This window comes from Podarcis melisellensis (genome assembly GCF_964234715.1).
Source record: "Podarcis melisellensis genome assembly, chromosome: 4".
NCBI classification, from domain to species: Eukaryota; Metazoa; Chordata; class Lepidosauria; order Squamata; family Lacertidae; genus Podarcis; species Podarcis melisellensis.
Genome location: NC_138531.1, coordinates 94,802,252 through 94,821,632, shown reverse-complemented (window position 1 = coordinate 94,821,632; position 19,381 = coordinate 94,802,252). Strand labels below are relative to the sequence as shown.

The following is a 19,381-nucleotide window of genomic DNA, read 5'->3' as shown; positions in this document are numbered from 1 at the left end:
CCTGGCATGCTCTGGTCTATGGGGTCACAAAGAGTCGGGCATAACTAAATGACTAAACAACAACAAATATCATCCTATATAAATAGAAATGTAACGTGTCGGCATGCTCTGCAGCATGTGGAACAGCAGGCCGGGTGAGCCGTTGAACAGAGGGAGGGAAGTCACCTTCCTCCCCATTAAAGATGTCTGCAGTGAGGTGTATCATGGCAGGGGGGCTTCACATAGCAGTTTAGCAAGCTCTCCAACTCCATTAACATTTGGAAAATGCAATCTAATTTAGGGATAGTTGGGGATTTGTCAGAGAAGTCTCAGTACCTCAACAAATTATAATTTTCACGATTCTTGGAGAAATGTTGTAACAGCCTGGTATAAAACTTAAATGGCTTTATAGTGTAGAGACGCTAACCTCTCAGACCCCAACTGTGGGATCGTAGCAGTAACTGGTCTGTGTGATGTGATCTTACGTACGGCTCTGAGCTTCACATAGTGGCCTGTAAAATGGTGAATAATTGTCTTGGGTCACACAAGTGTTGTGAAAGGAAATTTGCAGCCTTGGCAACAATGAAGATGAGTACTATGGGATACAATTACTCACAGTTCATTGCAACGACAATCCCAGAGCAGGTTACATAAGCCATTAAAATAGCAGAGAGACAATAAAATATTACAAATAAATGGACGATGCAACTTGCAGCAAGCAGAAAATCGAAAGGGTAATAGCAAACAGGCACTATGCCCAGCAAACGCCTAAGTGTTTGGGTGGCATCTAAAACTCTTAATAACTGGCACCAGCTGCATCTCAGAAAGGAGGAAGTTCTATAACTGGGGGAGGGGGGGCACCACCAAGAAAGCTGTCCCTTGGATTGCGGCACTGCAAATATCAAATAGTTACCGCTCCACCAGGAGAACCTCCCTCGCAGATTTGAATGCACCAATGTGCACACACCCACACCAGATCTTAATAAACACACACACAATTTTAAATTATTATTATTATTATAAGAGAAAGAGCAAGGGAAGTTCATTCAGTCATCCCATCAGCTGGGATTTAAATTTAAGAATTTAAAGGTAAAGGACCCTTGGGTGGTTAAGTACAGTCAAAGGCAACTATGGGGCGTGGTGCTCATCTCGCCTTTCAGGCCAAGGGAGCCAGCGTTTGTCCACAGACAGCTTTCCGGGTCACGTGGCCAGCAAGACTAAACTGCTTCTGGCACAATGGGGCACCGTGACGGAAGCCAGAGTGCATGGAAACTCTGTTTACCTTCCCGCCGCAGCGGTACCTATTTATCTACTTGCACTGGTGTGCTTTTGAACTGCTAGGTTGGCAGGAGCTGGGACAGAGCAACGGGAGCTCGCCCTGTCGCCAGGATTCGAACGGCCGACCTTCTGATTGGCAAGCCCAAGAGGCTCAGTGGTTTAGACCACAGCGCCACTCGCATCCCATTGCTGCACAATGGAACTTCCCCTTCCTCTCTGATCCCCTGCAAATTCCAAATGCTCTAGTAGGTCCTCCAACCCTCTGGAGCAGAGTTTTGGGGTGTGTTGGGTGATAGAGAGTTTGGGGAAGCTCCACTGCTGATGCAGACATCTATTCCTCTCATGCAGTGCTACTGCTGGATGCAACCCATGCTGTGGAAAGGTCCCAAATGGCTGGATACAAAGGGTTTTTAATGACCTTCCATTAGTTCCATCAGAAGTGAAGCATACTTTTAATTATTAATGAAAAACAGATGTAGGGGTGAAATTCTCTTGAACCCAGGAAAGCCCTGGGGTTCACCGAGAATCCAGCTGTGCTTCAAGCATGTTGGGACATTCTGATTCACACGGCTGGTACCTCTCCAGCTGTTGCCCACCGTCCTTTGGGCCATTTATGGGTCCCTTCCTGTCATCCTTCCCACATCATGTTCCCAGCATGTTCCAGTATGGTTTGATGGGAAGGAAATGGCAATAAGCGTTCATCCTCTAGGGAAACTGGAAACCAGTATAAAGATAACAAACCAATGGGGACCAACAAAAACAAAAAGCCATAACACTGCTAGAATAAAGAAGGCTGATGTATGGAAGTGAGAGCTGGACCATAAAGAAGGCTGATCGCTGAAGAATTGATGTTTTTGAATTCTGGTGCTGGAGGAGACTCTTGAGAGTCCCATGGACTGCAAGAAGATCAAAGCTATCCATTCTGAAGGAAATCAGCCCTGAGTGCTCACTGGAAGGACAGATCCTGAAGCTGAGGCTCCAATACTTTGGCCACCTCATGAGAACAGAAGACTCCCTGGGAAAGACCCTGATGTTGGGAAAGATGGAGGGCACAAGGAGAAGGGGACGACAGAGGACGAGATGGTGGGACAGTGTTCTCGAAGCTACCAGCATGAGTTTGACCAAACTGCAGGAGGCAGTGGAAGACAGGAGTGCCTGGCGTGCTCTGGTCCAGGGGGTCACGAAGAGTCGGGCACGACTAAAGGACTAAACAACAACAACAGCAGCAGCACACATTTCTGTATTTGTTTGATAAAATCTATACACCTCTTGACCCCAACAACAATCAAAGTGGTACACCCAAAGGTAAAACAAGAAAATAAATCACAATGAATAGTATATTGTATGTAGCTGCAGGACAGAAAGTTGGAAGTCCTTTTACTTTTTCTATTTTTCCAGTAGCTTTTCCTGTCTCTCCTTTTTCTCCCCTTCTCGTATTTTTAGGCCTCTCCTTTTCTTCTTTCTGACTTTTTTAGACTAGGTAGTTGTCTTATCTTGTTATATTATAAAAAGGTACTTTGTAAAGGGTATGTGGTTTTGTATATCTAAGTAAAAGGTAAAGGGACCCCTGACCATTAGGTCCAGTCGTGACTGACTCTGGGGTTGTGGCGCTCATCTCGCTTTATTGGCTGAGGGAGCCAGCGTACAGCTTCTGGGTCATGTGGCCAGCATGACTAAGCCGCTTCTGGCGAACCAGAGCAGCGCATGGAAATGCCAGTTACCTTCCCGGCGAAGGGGTACCTATTTATCTACTTGCACTTTGACATGCTTTTGAACTGCTAGGTTGGCAGGAGAAGGGACCGAGCAACGGGAGCTCACCCCGTCGCAGGGATTCGAACCGCCGACCTTCTGATCGGCAAGTCCTAGGCTCTGTGGTTTAACCCACAGCGCCACCCGCGTAGGAACTGTTATTATCTGGCACCTGCAATGGTACCAGTTCTGCAGATTGAAGCGGTTGAGTGGGAACATGTGGAGCCAGGAGATACATGTTCACACAAAAGCTTCAACCAAGAGATCATGGTATAAGGCAGCTTCTGTGCCGTACTGCTTCATCACCAGTAGGTGGAGCTATGTATAAAATGACTACAAAATTTATTTATTTTTTGCATGATAGGCCTCTTTTCTTCCCAAAACACAGCTTTTTTTGCAGAACAATTGCAAAGTAAGATGTGTCTTCTGTTGAAAGACCAGCAGATGCCTCTTGTCGTTTGAGCTTCAGACTACTCTCAGATCTCTTGCCACTAAGGCTAAATGGCTGTGCCCAAAGTTTTATAGATCAGTGGTTTTTGAAGAAGGGTTTATTTCCTGGTTTTTAACTGGATGGGTATAAACTGCTTCAAATTATCAAAACGACTTTTACTTCTGTAAATGCTTTTTAAAGGATGAGTCAACGAGGCGCAATGCCTGGTGAGGAATACCGTAAGTGGAACATACTGTTACTATCGCTGCTTGATTTTACTGGATTGTATCCAATGTTTGCCCTGCTCTGAGTAGTCCCATTGAAACTGATGGACCTAAGATAGTAATGGCTGCCCTCCAAGAAGGAAGAACTCCGGGCACTACCCATTGTGCTTTACTGCCCTAAGCCATCCTGAGCATTGCAAATTCTTTTTTTTTATAATAAATATTTTTTATTAGATTTTCCATTAAAAAAACATTTTTACAAAATTAAACATCCCGGAGCATTGCAAATTCATTGGAAGAGCAGAGTGTGACGTTATTAAAAATAAACAATGGCTCTCAGGAACTGAGCTTGTAGGCAACGAAGAATATGCAATGAGTGAATCAGTCAATTTTGGCTTCTCGTTTTTCCAGTCTGAAGCTCAGCTCCTAACATTTCCACCTCAGTTTGCGATTATTATTGTTTTAAAGTCCTCCTGAAAATTCACCAGTAATTTTAGTGTGAATTTCTCCTAAACCACAGAGCGTAGGGCTTGCTGATCAGAAGGTCATCGGTTCGGATCCCCACGACGGGGTGAGCTCCTGTTTCTTGGTCCCTGCTCCTGCCCACCTAGCAGTTCGAAAGCACGTCAAAGTGCAAGTAAATAAATAGGTACTGCTCTGGCGGGAAGGTAAATGGCATTTCCGTGCGCTGCTATGGTTCGCCAGAAGCGGTTTAGTCCTGCTGGCCACATGACCCGGAACTGTCTGCAGACAAACGCTGGCCCCTCGGCAAGTAAAGTGAGATGAGCGCCACAACCCCAGAGTCGTCCGCGACTGGACCTAATGTTCAGGGGTAGAGGTAAAGGGACCCCTGACCATTAGGTCCAGTCGTGGACGACTCTGGGGTTACAGCACTCATCTCGCTTTATTGGCCGAGGGGCCAGCGTTTGTCTGCAGACAGTTCCGGGTCATGTGGCCAGCATGACTAAGCCGCTTCTGGCGAACCAGAGCAGCGCACGGAAACGCTGTTTACCTTCCTGCCGGAGTGGTACCTATTTATTTACTTGCACTTTTGTGCTTTCAAACTGCTAGGTTGGCAGGTGCAGGGACTGAGCAACGGGAGCTCACCCTGTCGCGGGGATTCGAACCGCCGACCTTCTGATCGGCAAGTCCTAGGCTTTGTGGTTTAACCCACAGTGCCAACTGCATCCCTTAACGTTCAGGGGTTCCTTTTTACTCCTAATAATAGACATATTTATATGCAATTTTGCCCCGTAAACACATATTGTTGCATAGTATTTCTCCCAATGCTGAAGCATTCTTCTACCTTAACTCCACTATGATATACAGTCCTATGCACGCTTTAATGTGGCAGATGAATTTTTTGCAAATGGTGGTTGACTGGAAAGCTGCACTGCAAAATTCGGAGAAGTGTGAATTTCGAAGGACCTTTGCGTTTCAGTTCGCGTACCGTTTCGAAAAGTGAGAATTAGGGAGATTCATATTTGATGTGAACCGAATCGAATTTCTCTCCCCACTCACCACCAATCCTTAGCCAAGAGATTCTGGTCCTACCTGGTGTTCTCCGATTTCCTGCTCATGCACTGGTGCAGGAAGAGATAGTCTTGAGGGGCACTGGTGGAAAGCGTGGTCCGGATATGGTTGGCGGGTGAATCGAAGGTGAAAAGGGTGGGCTGGCTGGAGTGCGAAGGAGCCGACGACTTCCGTTCTCGCAGGAGCCGCTGGCTGGAGCCGCTCAGCTCAGCCGGCGAGGAACGTGGCCCGTGAATGACAGAAGGAATGTTTCTTAGAGAATCTGTCAGGAAGAATTGAGGAAGATATTGTCACCCTTAAAATAACAACAACAAAAACAACAACAATAATTTATACTCTGCCCATCTGGCTGGGTTTCCCCAGCCACTGTGGGTGGATTCCAGCAAAATATTAAAATACAGTGGACGCTCAGGTTGCGAACGTGATCTGTGCAGGAGGCACGTTTGCAACCCGCAGTGCTGCATCTGCGCACGTGAGGGTTGCAATTTGGCGCTTGTGTGCATGTGCAAAGCGTGATTTAGCACTTCTGTGCATGCACGACCGCCGAAACCCGGAAGTAATCCGTTCCAGTACTTCCGTGTTTCGGCGGGCCCGTAACATGAAAAAAGGCAACCTGAAGCGTCTGTAACCCGAGGTATGACTGGATAGTGGTACCTCAGGTTACAGATGCTTCAGACTCCGCTAACCCAGAAATAGTACCTCGGGTTAAGAACTTTGCTTCAGGATGAGAACAGAAATTGTGTGGCGGAAGCGGGAGGCCCCATTAGCTAAAGTGGTGCTTCAGGTTAAGAACAGTTTCAGGTTAGGAACAAACCTCCGGAATGAATTAAGTTCTTAACCCAAAGTACCACTGTACAATAATTCATCAAATATGAAAAGCTTCCCTAAACAGGGCTGCCTTCAGATGTCTTCTGAAAGTCAGATAGAACTTAACAGAGCTATAATGCCCAACATCCAACACACAAATCAACAAGCCACAGTTCCCATGATTCTTTGGAAAAAGCAATGTGCATTAAATATGCAATGAGGGACAGAGAACAAGTGGCTCTTCAGATGCAGAACAATAGAATCATAGAGTTGGAAGGGACCATGAAGATCATCTAGTTCAACCCCCTGCAATCCAGGAATATGCAGCTGTCCCATATGGGTATCGAACCTGCAACCTTGGCGTTATCAGACCATGTTCTAGCCAACTGAGCTATCCAACTGAGTCATGCATCTAGATTCCAGTTCCCACCATCCCTAGCTACCACTGGCCATGTTGACAAGGGGCTGATGGGGACCCTAACACCCTAGGGATGACGACAAGTTCCTCATCTCCTCTGCCTAAACAAGGTGATTCATCAGTCTCCTATACATTGTCAAGTGATAAAAATAGGCATGTCTGCAGGTTTTCTTTTAGCCTATTTAAAATCCCTATTTTAGAAAGAATAAAATAACATCAGTACGTGGTTCTGACTGATTGGTTGGTGCCTGTGTGCACCACCGATCAATATCGAACATTAAATTTAATGGTGTCATTATGATATTAAGGAGAAAAGTTCTTTGCATAGCTCAGTACAGGGATAGATTACACGCACAATGCTCAAATTCCATTCTTTGGGCAGAGGAGAGCTACCTGGCACCACAGCACGCTATCGGAATTTAAGTCGTCACATTTGCCTAATTTTGCTATTAATATTACCCTGCGAATCATAATCTGAGGTTCTTCTTTGTGGCCCTCCTCCAGGTGAGGTCCGGAGGGTGGCCTTTTCGGTGCTGGCTCCCTGTCTGTGGAATGCTCTCCCCAGGAAGGCTCGCCTGGTTCCTCCATTACATACCTTTAAGTTCTATGGCCTTTTAAATGTGCTTTTGGGAGGTAGGGCTATTGGCTTGTCATTGTTATGCATTTTGCGTCCTCATTTTGTATTGCTATGTTGTGAACCGCTCTGAGATCTTTGGATGAAGGGCAGTAATAATCTGAGAGGGTCTGGCTAGGGCTGATGGAAATTGAAGTCCAAAACATTTGGAGAGCACCAGGTTAGTGCCCTTATGATTTAGGCAGTTTTATATTCAATCCCAGGGACACGGGTGGCGTTGTGGGTTAAACCACAGAGCCTAGGACTTGCCGATCAGAAGGTTGACGGTTCGAATACCCGTGACAGGGTGAGCTCCTGTTGCTCGGTCCCTTCTCCTGCCAACCTACCAGTTCGAAAGCACGTCAAAGTGCAAGTAGATAAATAGGTACCGCTCCGGCGGGAAGGTAAATGGCGTTTCCATCCGCTCCTCTGGTTCTCCAGAAGCGGCTTAGTCATGCTGGCCACACGACCCGGAAGCTGTACGCCGGCTCCCCCGGCCAATAAAGCGAGATGAGCACCGCAACCCCAGAGTCGGCCACGACTGGACCTAATGGTCAGGGGTCCCTTTAGCTTTACCATTTATATTCAATCCCTCGTGCTGCATTCTCCATTTTCACAGCTGCTGCACACGAGGTTCAGAAAGGGAGGAGAAATGTGGAAGGAGGCAGGAGGAAGGGAATTAATCAAATCAGCTCCTGGATGAATAAACCCGTCCTGTTTTGGGGGTTTTGCTTCTTGGTCACGCAAGGAAGTGACAGAATGCCAGGAGCTGGCTTTTAAATGTATGGCTGCCCAACTAGTTTTTTCATTCAACTTGGGGGTGTGTGTGTGGAAATCCTGAAACATACAAATAAAAAGAGGTACACACCAGGGATCTAGCCAAATTTGGGGGGGCAGGGGCCAATGCCCCCCCCCCAAATCAAGTAAATAAATAAAAATACTTAACTGACTAATCATGTCGCAGATAGCTCAGTTCTGCCCCCCAATAAAGCCTGTGCCGTCATCGCCACCATAAATCCTGGCTACGTCCACGATACACACATTATTTTTGGACATAAAATATAGACTTTTTGGATCGAAGAAATAATAGTAGCTGGAAGCATGATGGGATATATAGTCCCTGTGAACCCGCTGGTAATTTGGTTTGGGTATGGCTTGACAGACGACAGCGGAACGACCTTAAATATTATTTTTCTTTCCTTTGTTAAGGAAATTGGAAATTACAAAAAAGAGGAATGCTTTGATCCGGTTTCCCCAAAATTATGACGATACATCAGTCTCCAACCCTCAAAGTATTTAACGAGCGCGTGGCACCCTACACAGTAATTTTTATTGTTAATGGGGAACTACTTTTATGCTCCAAGTTATCAGTGAACTGGTGATCATTTACTGCTTAAAAACGTTGAACAAAAATAGATAAAAAGATGCACGCTGTTTAAACAAGCTACGTGGGGGCGGGGGAACAGAGTGAAATATATTTGGGGGAGAGGAAGACGAATGAATCGGGTTGAAGGTTCATTGCAGGGGCTCTAATGCAGTAATTTTTTTTAAAGCGCAGATTTTAGGTGGGAGAAATAGGTCCATTACTCAACAGCCGCACTCTCTTCTAGAGGCATGAGCGGGCATCACTCAAAACAGACTCGCACTCCATAATCTCTAGTAAAAGCAGGCTTCTCACCCCAAGGGAGCCCATTCCATTGACACTGGCATTGATTTTCAAAAATGTATCCTCGCTTTTCTCCCCACAGTGACCCGGCCACTAAGTGCTATTAGCGATTGCAGCGGGTTCAGAACTCACTCGCCACCGTTTCGGGAGACGAAACCCCATCAATAGAGACAAGGGGAAGGGGCAAGGAAGCTGCGAGCTGCTTGTGTTTGAACTTACTGTGGTGCAGAGAGAAGCAAAAGGAGGGGAAATAAGTCAGAAGATGGAACGTTTGTCCTCTGCGGCGGAAAATTCAGCGGATGTGCCTTACTTTTTGGTCGCTGTTGGAGAGCGAGAAGGATCTCATGGGGAATACTTGCAAACAAGTGAAACTGTTTGTTTGCTTGTTTATTATTTTAGTACAGTGGTACCTCGGGTTAAGTACTTAATTCGTTCCGGAGGTCCGTTCTTAACCTGAAACTGTTCTTAACCTGAAGCACCACTTTAGCTAATGGGGCCTCCTGCTGCCGCCGTGCCGCCGGAGCACGATTTCTGTTCTCATCCTGAAGCAAAGTTCTTAACCCGAAGTACTATTTCTGGGTTAGCGGACTCTGTAACCTGAAGTGTATGTAAGGTGAAGCGTATGTAACCCAAGGTACCACTGTATTGTTCTCTATTGAATTTGTTTGACGACCTGCATCCGGAGAGCGCAGGGTGGTTCGCAACGTAAAAATGCGAAATGAAAACACAAAATGCGTAATAGTACAAAGACAAATGTGAAACAAACCAATATCTCTCCCTTTTACATCCACTTTATTATTTATTAAATTTACATCCTGCTCCTCCTCCCGAGGGAGCCCAAAGGAGAAAACCTGAAACAAAACTTATTTGCGAGCAATTAACACCATTTAAAAACAATTTAAAACGAGTAAGAGCCATCTAAAAAATAAGATACCCTCAGTTACTAAATTTCAGAGATGCCACTGCCGATATCTACCAGACATCTAATAATAATAATAATAATAATAATAATAATAATAATAATAATAATAACAATAATAATAATTTAATTATACCCTGCCCATCTGGCCAGGTTTCCCCAGCCACTCTGGGAGGCTTCCAACAGAATATTGAAATACAATAACCTATTAAACGTTAAAAGTTTCCCTAAACAGGGCTGCCTTCAGATGTCTTCTAAAGGTCTGGTAGTTGTTTTTCTCTTTGACATCTGGTGGGAGGGCATTCCACAGGGAGGGCGCCACTACCGAGAAGGCCCTCTGCTTGGGTAAACAAGAATGCTTTAAATTCCTCCTGAACTATATGGGTTTTACATCTTCTTCTTATTTGTAACAAATACTATTAGCATCTAGGAGAAGGAAAACTCTGATCCTAAACCTCTGCTGCCTTGTGGTTAATAGTAGTAGTAGTAGTAGGGACACTGGTGGCACTGTGGGTCGGTGGTTTGAATCAGGTCGGTGGTTCGAATCCCCGCGACGGGGTGAGCTCCCATTGCTCAGTCCCTGCTCCTGCCAACCTAGTAGTTCGAAAGCACGTCAAAGTGCAAGTAGATGAATAGGTACCGCTCCAGCGGGAAGGTAAACGGCGTTTCCGTGCGCTGCTCTGGTTCACCAAAAGCGGCTTAGTCATGCTGGCCACATGACCCGGAAGCTGTACACCGGCTCCCTCGGCCGATAAAGCGAGACGAGCACCGCAACCCCAGAGTCGGTCATGACTGGACCTAATGGTCAGGGGTCCCTTTACCTTTAAACAAGCTATAGCTTAGGGCCCCACTCTTTTGCCCCCCCAAAAAAAATTTTAATCATTTTTTTTAAAATGTACATTTCCAAAATATAAGATAAAAAACAAATAAAACAAAACCTACATACAGCAACAGTGTTTTGTGTTGTGTAGGCTCCTATGATGTAAGTCATGGGCCCCGCCTGCTAGCCTGCTCCCTAAAATATTACTGGTTTGCTCATTTCTATATATAGGGACATGGGTGGCACTGTGGGTTAAACCACAGAGCCTAGGACTTGCCGATCAGAAGGTCGGTGGTTCGAATCCCCGCGACAGGGTGAGCTCCCGTTGCTCGGTCCCTGCTCCTGCCCACCTAGCAGTTCGAAAATTTAATATTAATATAAAGCTAAGGAGTTAACCCTAAAGTTGGCAGGGATGATGGTGTGAGGGTTGGCATTGCCTCTGGTGGGTCCCAACAGATGCCCAAGTGTGGCTGGTGCTGGTTTTGAAAGCAAGTTGCAAATGTAACAATAAAATCAATGAATGGCGTTTGCCATAAATAAAAATTGTGCGATGCAGTTCCATCTGTCTTCTGTTTACCAGGTTCAGTCCCTATTTTCGGCACCTCTTCCTGGTAAAACATTGTCCCTATTTTGTGTTTTTCGGCGTGTGTGTGTGTGTGTGTTGGAGGGGGGGAGAGATTGGGAGGTTGCTATTTTCTTCCTTTAAAAAAAATGCAAGCGTAGTTCCAACAGGAAATGTTGAGTTCTGTGAAGCCCTGGAAGTTTGTTTTATTCCACATTTACTTTAACTTCCTGTGGATGCAGAACACACGCACATACGTACAGAAATCTAGCAAACGGAATGAAGAAAATGTTATTGCTGCACAATGGTTTCTTCTCTTGCTGTTAAGACTGACACTGCGAAGCGTTCCTTTCCCCAGCAGGCTCTTAAAAGGGGAGGAAGAAAAGGATCTGCCAGAGAATTAAGAGATTCTCCTGACACGGAGTAAATCAAGGCTGGAGATTATCTGCGATCAGTACTCAAACCACTCTAATGTGAGAAAGAAATTCTATCTGTAACGCAGACCCGAGGCGCAGTCGTGTTTTGTTCCACCGTCTCTGGGTGCAAGGAAGCTCAGAGAGGGGGCCTTGAAGGTTTAAAAATATGAGCCCTCCAAGATGTCTGCAAATGTGATGTGAAGGCTGGCGACATCAAGTCCGCCAAGTGGGAATCCCCTACAGATGATCGCGCTGCCTGGAGACAAGACAGTCAGGTTGTGCATCCACAGCCGTGACCACAGGAGGAATGGCCACCATGGTGCATCTGCAGATATACAGTCAGATGCCTTCCTCTGCCCCAGCTGCAACAAAACATGTCTCTCCTGCATCGGTCTCTAGAGGCACTACAACCTTCCAACAGCTTCACTTCACTTCCCTAAGGTGCATGCCACAGTGGTTTTCCAAGAAAGACTGCCAGCAGTTCTCCAGGGTCTGGTGAGGGTTTTCCAAGAAAGACTGCCAGCACTTCTCCAGGGTCTGGTGCAGGGTCTGGTGAGGGACACATCGTTGTCATGGTCTGGTTCACGGGCGATCGAAGTCCCGGCGGGGGACATTGAGACCGGGGGCAAGATGGCAGGGTGGGAGCAGGAGTCAGGAAGCCAAGAGTCTGAGGGTCAGAGAGCCAGGAGTCATGAAAGCAAGGGTCCAAGCATCAAGAAGCAAGGAGTCACGAAGTCAAGGGTCCGAGGATCAAGAAGCAAGGAGTTATGAAGTCAGGGGTCCGAGGTTCAAGAAGCAAGGAGTCACAAAGTCAAGGGTCCGAGGATCAAGAAGCAAGGAGTTATGAAGTCAGGGGTCCGAGGATCAAGAAGCAAGGAGTCACAAAGTCAAGGGTCCGAGGATCAAGAAGCAAGGAGTCACAAAGCCAAGGGTTCAAGGAGTCTCCCTCAGAGTCTCCTCCAACTCCACAATTCTATGATGCTGTGAATGCTTCCCCATATTGTAACTCCTTACACACAGAAATCTAGCATACATATATCAAGGGGAAAGGATCCTGGCCCAGGTTTCTGCTTGGCACGGTTGCTTTATACAGTGGTACCTCTGGTTGCGAACGGGATCCGTTCCAGAACCCCATTTGCAACCTGAGCAGAACACAACATGCGCACGTGCAGGTTGCAATTTACCGCTTCTGCGCATGACGTCATTTTTTCGTGTCTGCGCATGCGCAAGCGGCAAAACCCGGAAGTAACCCTTTCCGGTACTTCCGGGTCGCGGGACGTATCCTGAAAGAACGTAACATGAAGCAGACGTAACAAGAGCTATGACTGTAAAATGAAGGTAGCGTTTGTTTTTAAAAGAAAATGGCATTCCGACATTCTGCTCCTCGTCTTTGCAGTCTGTCACAGTGAAGTCCCGAAGGAACTGCTTCTGCTGACTGTGTGGCTTGGCTCCTTGTGAGGACCGTAAATTTTATTAAATAAGGCAGGGGTGCTTTTTCAGCCAGGCCTATCTTCACCCAAACAGCCCTTTCTTATGCAAATTCTGCCCTTATCTTCGAGAAGGAATGCCACTGGTAGGGACGATTGTCATGCATGGTGAAGAGAAACAGCTTTAGCGGCGCGTATCGGGACCCGAGAACAGAGCAAACATGGGGTGGGGGAGGGGGTGCTTTTCATGCTTTGTAGTACCAGCATTTCCAGTTCGCTCTAAAAATAATACATTAGGTTCCCATTGCAGGACCAAGGCATCCTTCGCCATACCCGTGTCACGTTTTTAAATTGCAAATTGCTGAAAGGCATCTTGCAAGGGGTGCTGGGTTATTGTGCTGAAGGAAGCGGCGGAAACGTGGCTTGCTTCTCATTTAAAAGGTGCAGGCCCAGTGCTTGTTAAGTTCACAATTAGGATCTCAGAGGGGAACAGGAGTTTCATTGGTAGGGAAGCAGGTGGCGCTCTGGGTTAAACCACAGAGCCTAGGGCTTGCCAATCAGAAGGTCGGCGGTTCGAATCCCCGCGACGGGGTGAGCTCCCATTGCTCGGTCCCAGCTCCTGCCAACCTAGCAGTTTGAAAGCACACCAAAGTGTAAGTAGATAAATAGGTACCACTCCAGCGGGAAGGTAAATGGCGTTTATGTGCGCTGCTCTGGTTCACCAGAAGCGGCTTAGTCATGCTGGCCACATGAGCCGGAAGCTGTATGCCAGCTCCCTCGGCCAATAAAGCAAGATGAGCGCCGCAACCCCAGAGTCGGCCACAACTGGACCTTTAAGGTTCATTGGAATAACATCTGTATTGCGTGGCGAGTTCCCGCCCCCCACCAGGATAAATAAAGACACAACACAATAATTTAAGGTTAAATGGGCGAATTAGGCCACAACTTTATTGAATTCAGGAATGAGAGGCATTGGCCTAGGCATTGGTCCTAACGACTATCCGGCTCCAGCCCATTTGCTGGAGACACGGGGAAGGGTTAACACTATATCGGGGGAGTCTCCTGCCGAGGCACGTCGACTAGGAGCTCCCCCGGGTCACCGCTTTGGGGCGTGCCTTTGGCCCACACCTCCATAGGCTTTGGACAGGGCCACGCCCCCCGGAGTCCTTTATCGGACCACCCTTCGTTCACTGGGGGGAGGTGATGGCGTTCCCCCCCACACACATCCTCTTAACCCCTTCTTACCAATGCCTACCGCCAATGCCAAGAAGTTGTGACGACTTGCTACGAGGCAGGCGAAAAACCAAATGGCTGTAAATTGCCAATTGGGAAAAATTCTTACCATGCCCCTTGCGGCGACAGACTGAAGTCCATAGCAAAGTCAGAGACTTACCTAAAGCCTACCCAAAGGGAGGGAGGGTGGGAAAACGTGGGAGCTAGCCGGCGAAAAGAGGGCGAGACCCCTCTGCACCGGCCCTAAAGAGGGCAGGCCATGCCCCCCCCCAGCCAGCCGATTGGCTGGTTGGGGGGGAAAGCTGTGGCCAGGATTCCCCTGCTCTCGCATGTGGGGGTGGGCGTGAAGCCCACAACGCCACCTCCTGGGCAGGCCGGAAGTGGCTCTGCATGCTGAAGGTTCCAGGCTCAAAACCTAATACCGTCTCCAGGCAAAGCTGGGAAAACTCCTGCCTACTTTGTTGGTATCCGTCTGTCTCGAGAGGCAGTGCAGTGCGCTTTCAGGAGTTAAACTGCTGGAGAATCACAGAGCCTGCTGTGGCTGTGAAGACTGGTAGCTCCTAATTCTGCCTCCTGTGTTGCTTTTGCTGCATTTGCAGCACCAAAGTAGCCTCTCAGGGGTGCAGGCCTGGCCAGGGCATGTGGAGATCTTGGGCTGCCAAGACGGCAAGGCACACACACCCTCCTCTCAGCCTTGCGGATGATCTCCAACAGAAAGCAGAGTAAAATGTTTGGCATCAGTTGGGCTGAAGCAACTGCAGGAAGGATGCGTACAAGGTGCCGTCCAACCGCCTTAGGGCCCACACTCCAGGTGTGTGTAGGGTTTATTCTTGAGCCTTTTCTTCTCCTGGAGATGTCCCACAAGGCAGTGGAGGTTTAGGATCAGAGTTGTCCTTCTCCTAGGTCAGGGGTCGGCAACCAGTGGTCAGGGATGATGGGAACTGTAGTCCCAAAACAACTGGAGGGCAAAGTTTGGGGGTGCCTGATTTTGTCCAGCCCCCTCCAATGCAGGAATCTCAGCTAAAGCATCCATGGCAGATGGCCGTCCAAACTCTGCTTAAAAACTTACCACAACTTCCTGAGATAAGACTGTTCCATGGTCAAACAGCTCTCACACATCATCCAGACAAACAAGAGTCATTATCCGAGTTAAAAGGAAACTTTTCAGTCAAAGCACTTTGGTTATAAAGGAGGAGCAGTTGGGAGAGTGGCATGGGGAGAGAGGCTGTGAGGGGCTGTTTGGCCAGGAAAGGCAAAGGAGGAAAAAATGGCTGGGAAAAAGGAGCCACAATAATGAAACAACAACAACACCACCACCAACAACAACAACAACTTATTTTTATATCCTGCCCATATGATTGGGTTGCCCCAGGCTCTCTGGGCAGTGTCCAACAAATTAAACACATCTAGCACAGTAAAACCGTGAACGTTAAAAACTTCGATACAAAGGGCTACCTTCAGATGTCGTCTTAAAGTCAAATAACTGTTTATTTTAACAACAACAACAATACCCCCAACCATCTGGCTGGGTTTCCCCAGCTCCCAACAGAATATTAAAAACACGATAAAACATCAAACATTAAAAACTTCCCTAAACAGGGCTGCCTTCAGATGCCTTCTAAAAGTCAGGTAGTTGTTTATTTCCTTGACATCTGATGAGAGGACATTCCACAGGGAAGGCGCCACTACCAAGAAGGCCCTCTGCCTGGTTCCCTGCAACCTCACTTCTCGCACTGAGGGAACCGCAAGAAGGCCCTCGGCGCTGGACCTCAGCGTCCAGGCTGAACAATGGGGGTGGAGACGCTCCTTCAGGTATACTGGGCCAAGGCCGTTTGGGGCTTGAAATGTCAGCACCAACACTTTGAATTGTGCTTGGAAATGTACTGCGAGCCAACGTAGGCCTCTCAGGACCGGTATTATATGGTCTCGGCGGCCGCTCCCAGTCACCAGTACAGCTGCCGCATTCTGGATTAGTTGTAGTTTCCGGGTCACCTTCAAAGGTAGCCCCACGTAGAGCGCATTGCAGTAGTCCAAGCGGGAGAAAACCAGAGCACGCACCACTCCGGTGAGACAATGCGCAGGCAGGTAGGGTCTCAGCTGGCGTACCAGACGGAGCTGGTAGACAGCCGCCCTGGACACAGGTTTATTGGAGGTAGTAAATGCTTCTGAATGCCAGTTACAGCAAACCACAGGAGAGAGTGCTCAAATCCTTCATGCACAGGAATTGAGTTGGCAGCTGTGTGAACAGGATTCTGGACTAGATGGGTCACTGGCTTGATCTGGCTGGGCTATCCTCATGTTCTTAAGCTTCATAAAGAAACCGTATTGTGTGAATGGGCCCAGAAAGATGAGAGTTTTGGCGAGGCAAGGAAAGAGAACGGGCGTAAGCAGCAGCAATCTAAAGCAGCCCAGCTTTTAAGGAGAACCTGAAGGGCACTGAGACCTGAGTCACCAAATCCACTTGACATTTAATCTGCATGCTGTGTGTGCACACATGTTATCAGCAGGCCATTTGTTCCAAAGTTGTTTTGCCTCTGACTCGCTGCAAATATTTTCCACTATTTTAATCATGTCAACATGAGCAACTGCCTGGAGACACCTTGCGAATGTAGTCAGCCTGCGCTTAAGGTACAAATGTTTTGTTTCCTGGAGATGACAGCGCAGTTTATCTCTTTAGCTGCAAGGCAGGCTTCCCCAACCCGGTGCCCTCCGGGCGGCTGTGCTGGCAGGGGCTGATGAGAGTCGCAGTCCAAGACATCTGGGGGGTGTCAGGTTGGGGGTGCCTGCTGTATAGGGAAAAGAGACATCTTCCACCCAGCTTCTGCTACCGTATTCATGGCAGGAAGCCAACACTTGCCCTGCAATGGGAAGTCGCTGGAGAAGAGCAATGATCTCTCCTCAGTTTAGCTGCGCTTCCAATAGCTTTGCATGTGTGATTTGCTCACAGAATGTGGGTACCACCTATCCATTCTTAAGGAAATCGGTCCTGAGTGCTCACTGGAAGGACAGAAACTGGAAACCAGTATAATGATAACAAACCAACTGGGACCAACAGAAACAAAAAGCCATAACACTGCTAAAATAAAGAAGGCTGATGTATGGAAGTGAGAGCTGGACCATAAAGAAGGCTGATCGCCGAAGAATGGATGCTTTTGAATCATGGTGTTGGAGGAGTCTCTTGAGAGTCCCATGGACTGCAAGAAGATCAAACCTCTCCATTCTTAAGGAAAACAGCCCTGAGTGCTCACTGGAAGGACAGATCCTGAAGCTGAGGCTCCAAGACTTTGGCCACCTCATGAGAAGAGAAGACTCCCTGGGAAAGACCCTGATGCTGGGAAAGATGGAGGGCACGAGGAGAAGGGGACGACAGAGGACGAGATGGTTGGACAGTGTTCTCGAAGCTTCCAGCATGAGTTTGACCAAACTGCGGGAGGCAGTGGAAGACAGGAGTGCCTGGCGTGCTCTGGTGCAGGGGGTCACGAAGAGTCGGACACGACTAAACAACTAAACGATAACAACTTTTCCTTTCTGCCTTCATAACCTTACACAAAAGATTAGAGCAGAGCCTTCCCTTACTCTCAAATATTCTTGACGGCACCTCCATTTTCTCTCCTTTCTTTATCTCTCGTTTCCTTCCTTCCTATCTTTTCCTTTCCTTTCCTCTCTGTGCAATTTCCCTTCTTCCTTCCTCTCACCCCCAGCCTCTGTTGCAGCCATTTTTCAGTAGCCCTGTTAAGTCTGCTGAAACAAGATCAACAAACAGCCCTGCTCTTCATTGTTTTCTTTTTCTGGTACCATTCTCATTTCCTTTTCCTATTTCCTGTTTGCCTTCTTTCTTCCACTTAGAAAAAGATTAGGGGTGTGCATGTAGGGGGTGCTAGCAGACTGGAGGGGGAGTCGCACCAATTGCTTATGCAGTTGAATGAGGTGGGGAGCTTATCATAGGATCCCAGTGTTCCTTGGAATACGGATGCAGAAATGACCAGCTCTTGGCACCATCCTCTGATTTCCTAAGAGAGGAGTGGGAAAAAGACCAGCCAAGATTTATGCAATGTTACGCCCCAAAGTTAGAATGGGTGACTTTGCCAATTTCGATTTCTCTCAATTTCTCATTCCCCCCCAATCTTAATTTCAATTCTCCACCAAAAAGAAAAAGATTTTTTAATGGAAATTCGTCACTGTTTTATAGTGTGGGTTGCTCATTCTAGATGCACGCCTGCATTTCATTTCCCCCAACAGACACATTTTTGCAAAGTATTTACCTCTCTCAATTTTACCAGTGGACTGTCATCTGTCCAGATTTTAATTTGCTCTGAACTAATTTTAAGATCTATTTTAATTAACTGATTGCCTGTTCTTATGTTCTTTGTATACTGTGTTAGTTTTATGATGTTAGCCGCCCTCAGCCTGGCTCTGGCTGGGTAGGGTGGGGTACAATTTTTTTCCAGGCGGCTGATACATTGGGTATACAATATTCAATAATATACATATTCAGTAATTTTCAATAATAACATATTGAAATTAACTGTATGTACACTTCTATATGGAGGGAGGCGGGTGGCGCTGTGGGTTAAACCACAGAGCCTAGGACTTGCCGATCAGAAGGTCGGTGGTTCGAATCCCCGTGACAGGGTGAGTTCCTGTTGCTCGGTCTCTGCTCCTGCCAACTTAGCAGTTCAAAAGCACTTCAAAATGCAAGTAGATAAACAGATACCACTCCAGCGGGAAGGTAAACGGCATTTCCGTGCGCTGCTCTGGTTCACCAGAAGTGGCTTAGTCATGCTGGCCACATGACCCAGAAGCTGTACGCCGGCTCCCTCGGCCAGTAAAGCGAGATGAGCGCCGCAACCCCAGAGTCGGTCACGACTGGACCTAATGGTCAGGGGTCCCTTTACCTTTACCTTACACTACTATATACCTTAGCACTCCTCCTTCCACAAGGGCGCGGTACAAATAAAATCTATTATTATTATTATTATTATTATTATTAGCTACATTCTCTAATATAGGAATCTTTAGGCACCCAAATATATATACATATCCATCCCTGCCCCCCATCTTGTAATAGTCGAGAGGGAGGGAGATGGAAATATGAATCCTTTCCCAAAGAATTAAAAGTCACATGAGAACAACAGAGAACCAGAGCCGGCAATGGAGAAATGAAAAGGAGCAGCAGCAGCAGCAAAGAAGGGGTCTGGGGAAAGGGCCAAGTCAGATCACCCTGACCTCAAAGCATTATATATCTCGGTTATTTTAACTGCAATCAATTCTTTGAAGGGCAGAGCAGGGAAAAGCAGAGAGGGATTC

The 19,381-nt window shown here is 47.3% G+C and overlaps 1 protein-coding gene across 1 annotated transcript in view; it reads right to left on the bottom strand.

Moving 5' to 3' along the window:
• Window positions 1-19,381, bottom strand: part of GAB2 (GRB2 associated binding protein 2) — a 142,144-nt gene that overhangs the window by 10,932 nt on the left and 111,831 nt on the right. Inside the window, exon 3 of the mRNA XM_081909812.1 lies at window positions 5,215-5,455. Coding sequence (XP_081765938.1) covers window positions 5,215-5,455 — 241 coding nt within the window. The remainder of the gene's footprint in view (window positions 1-5,214; window positions 5,456-19,381) is intronic.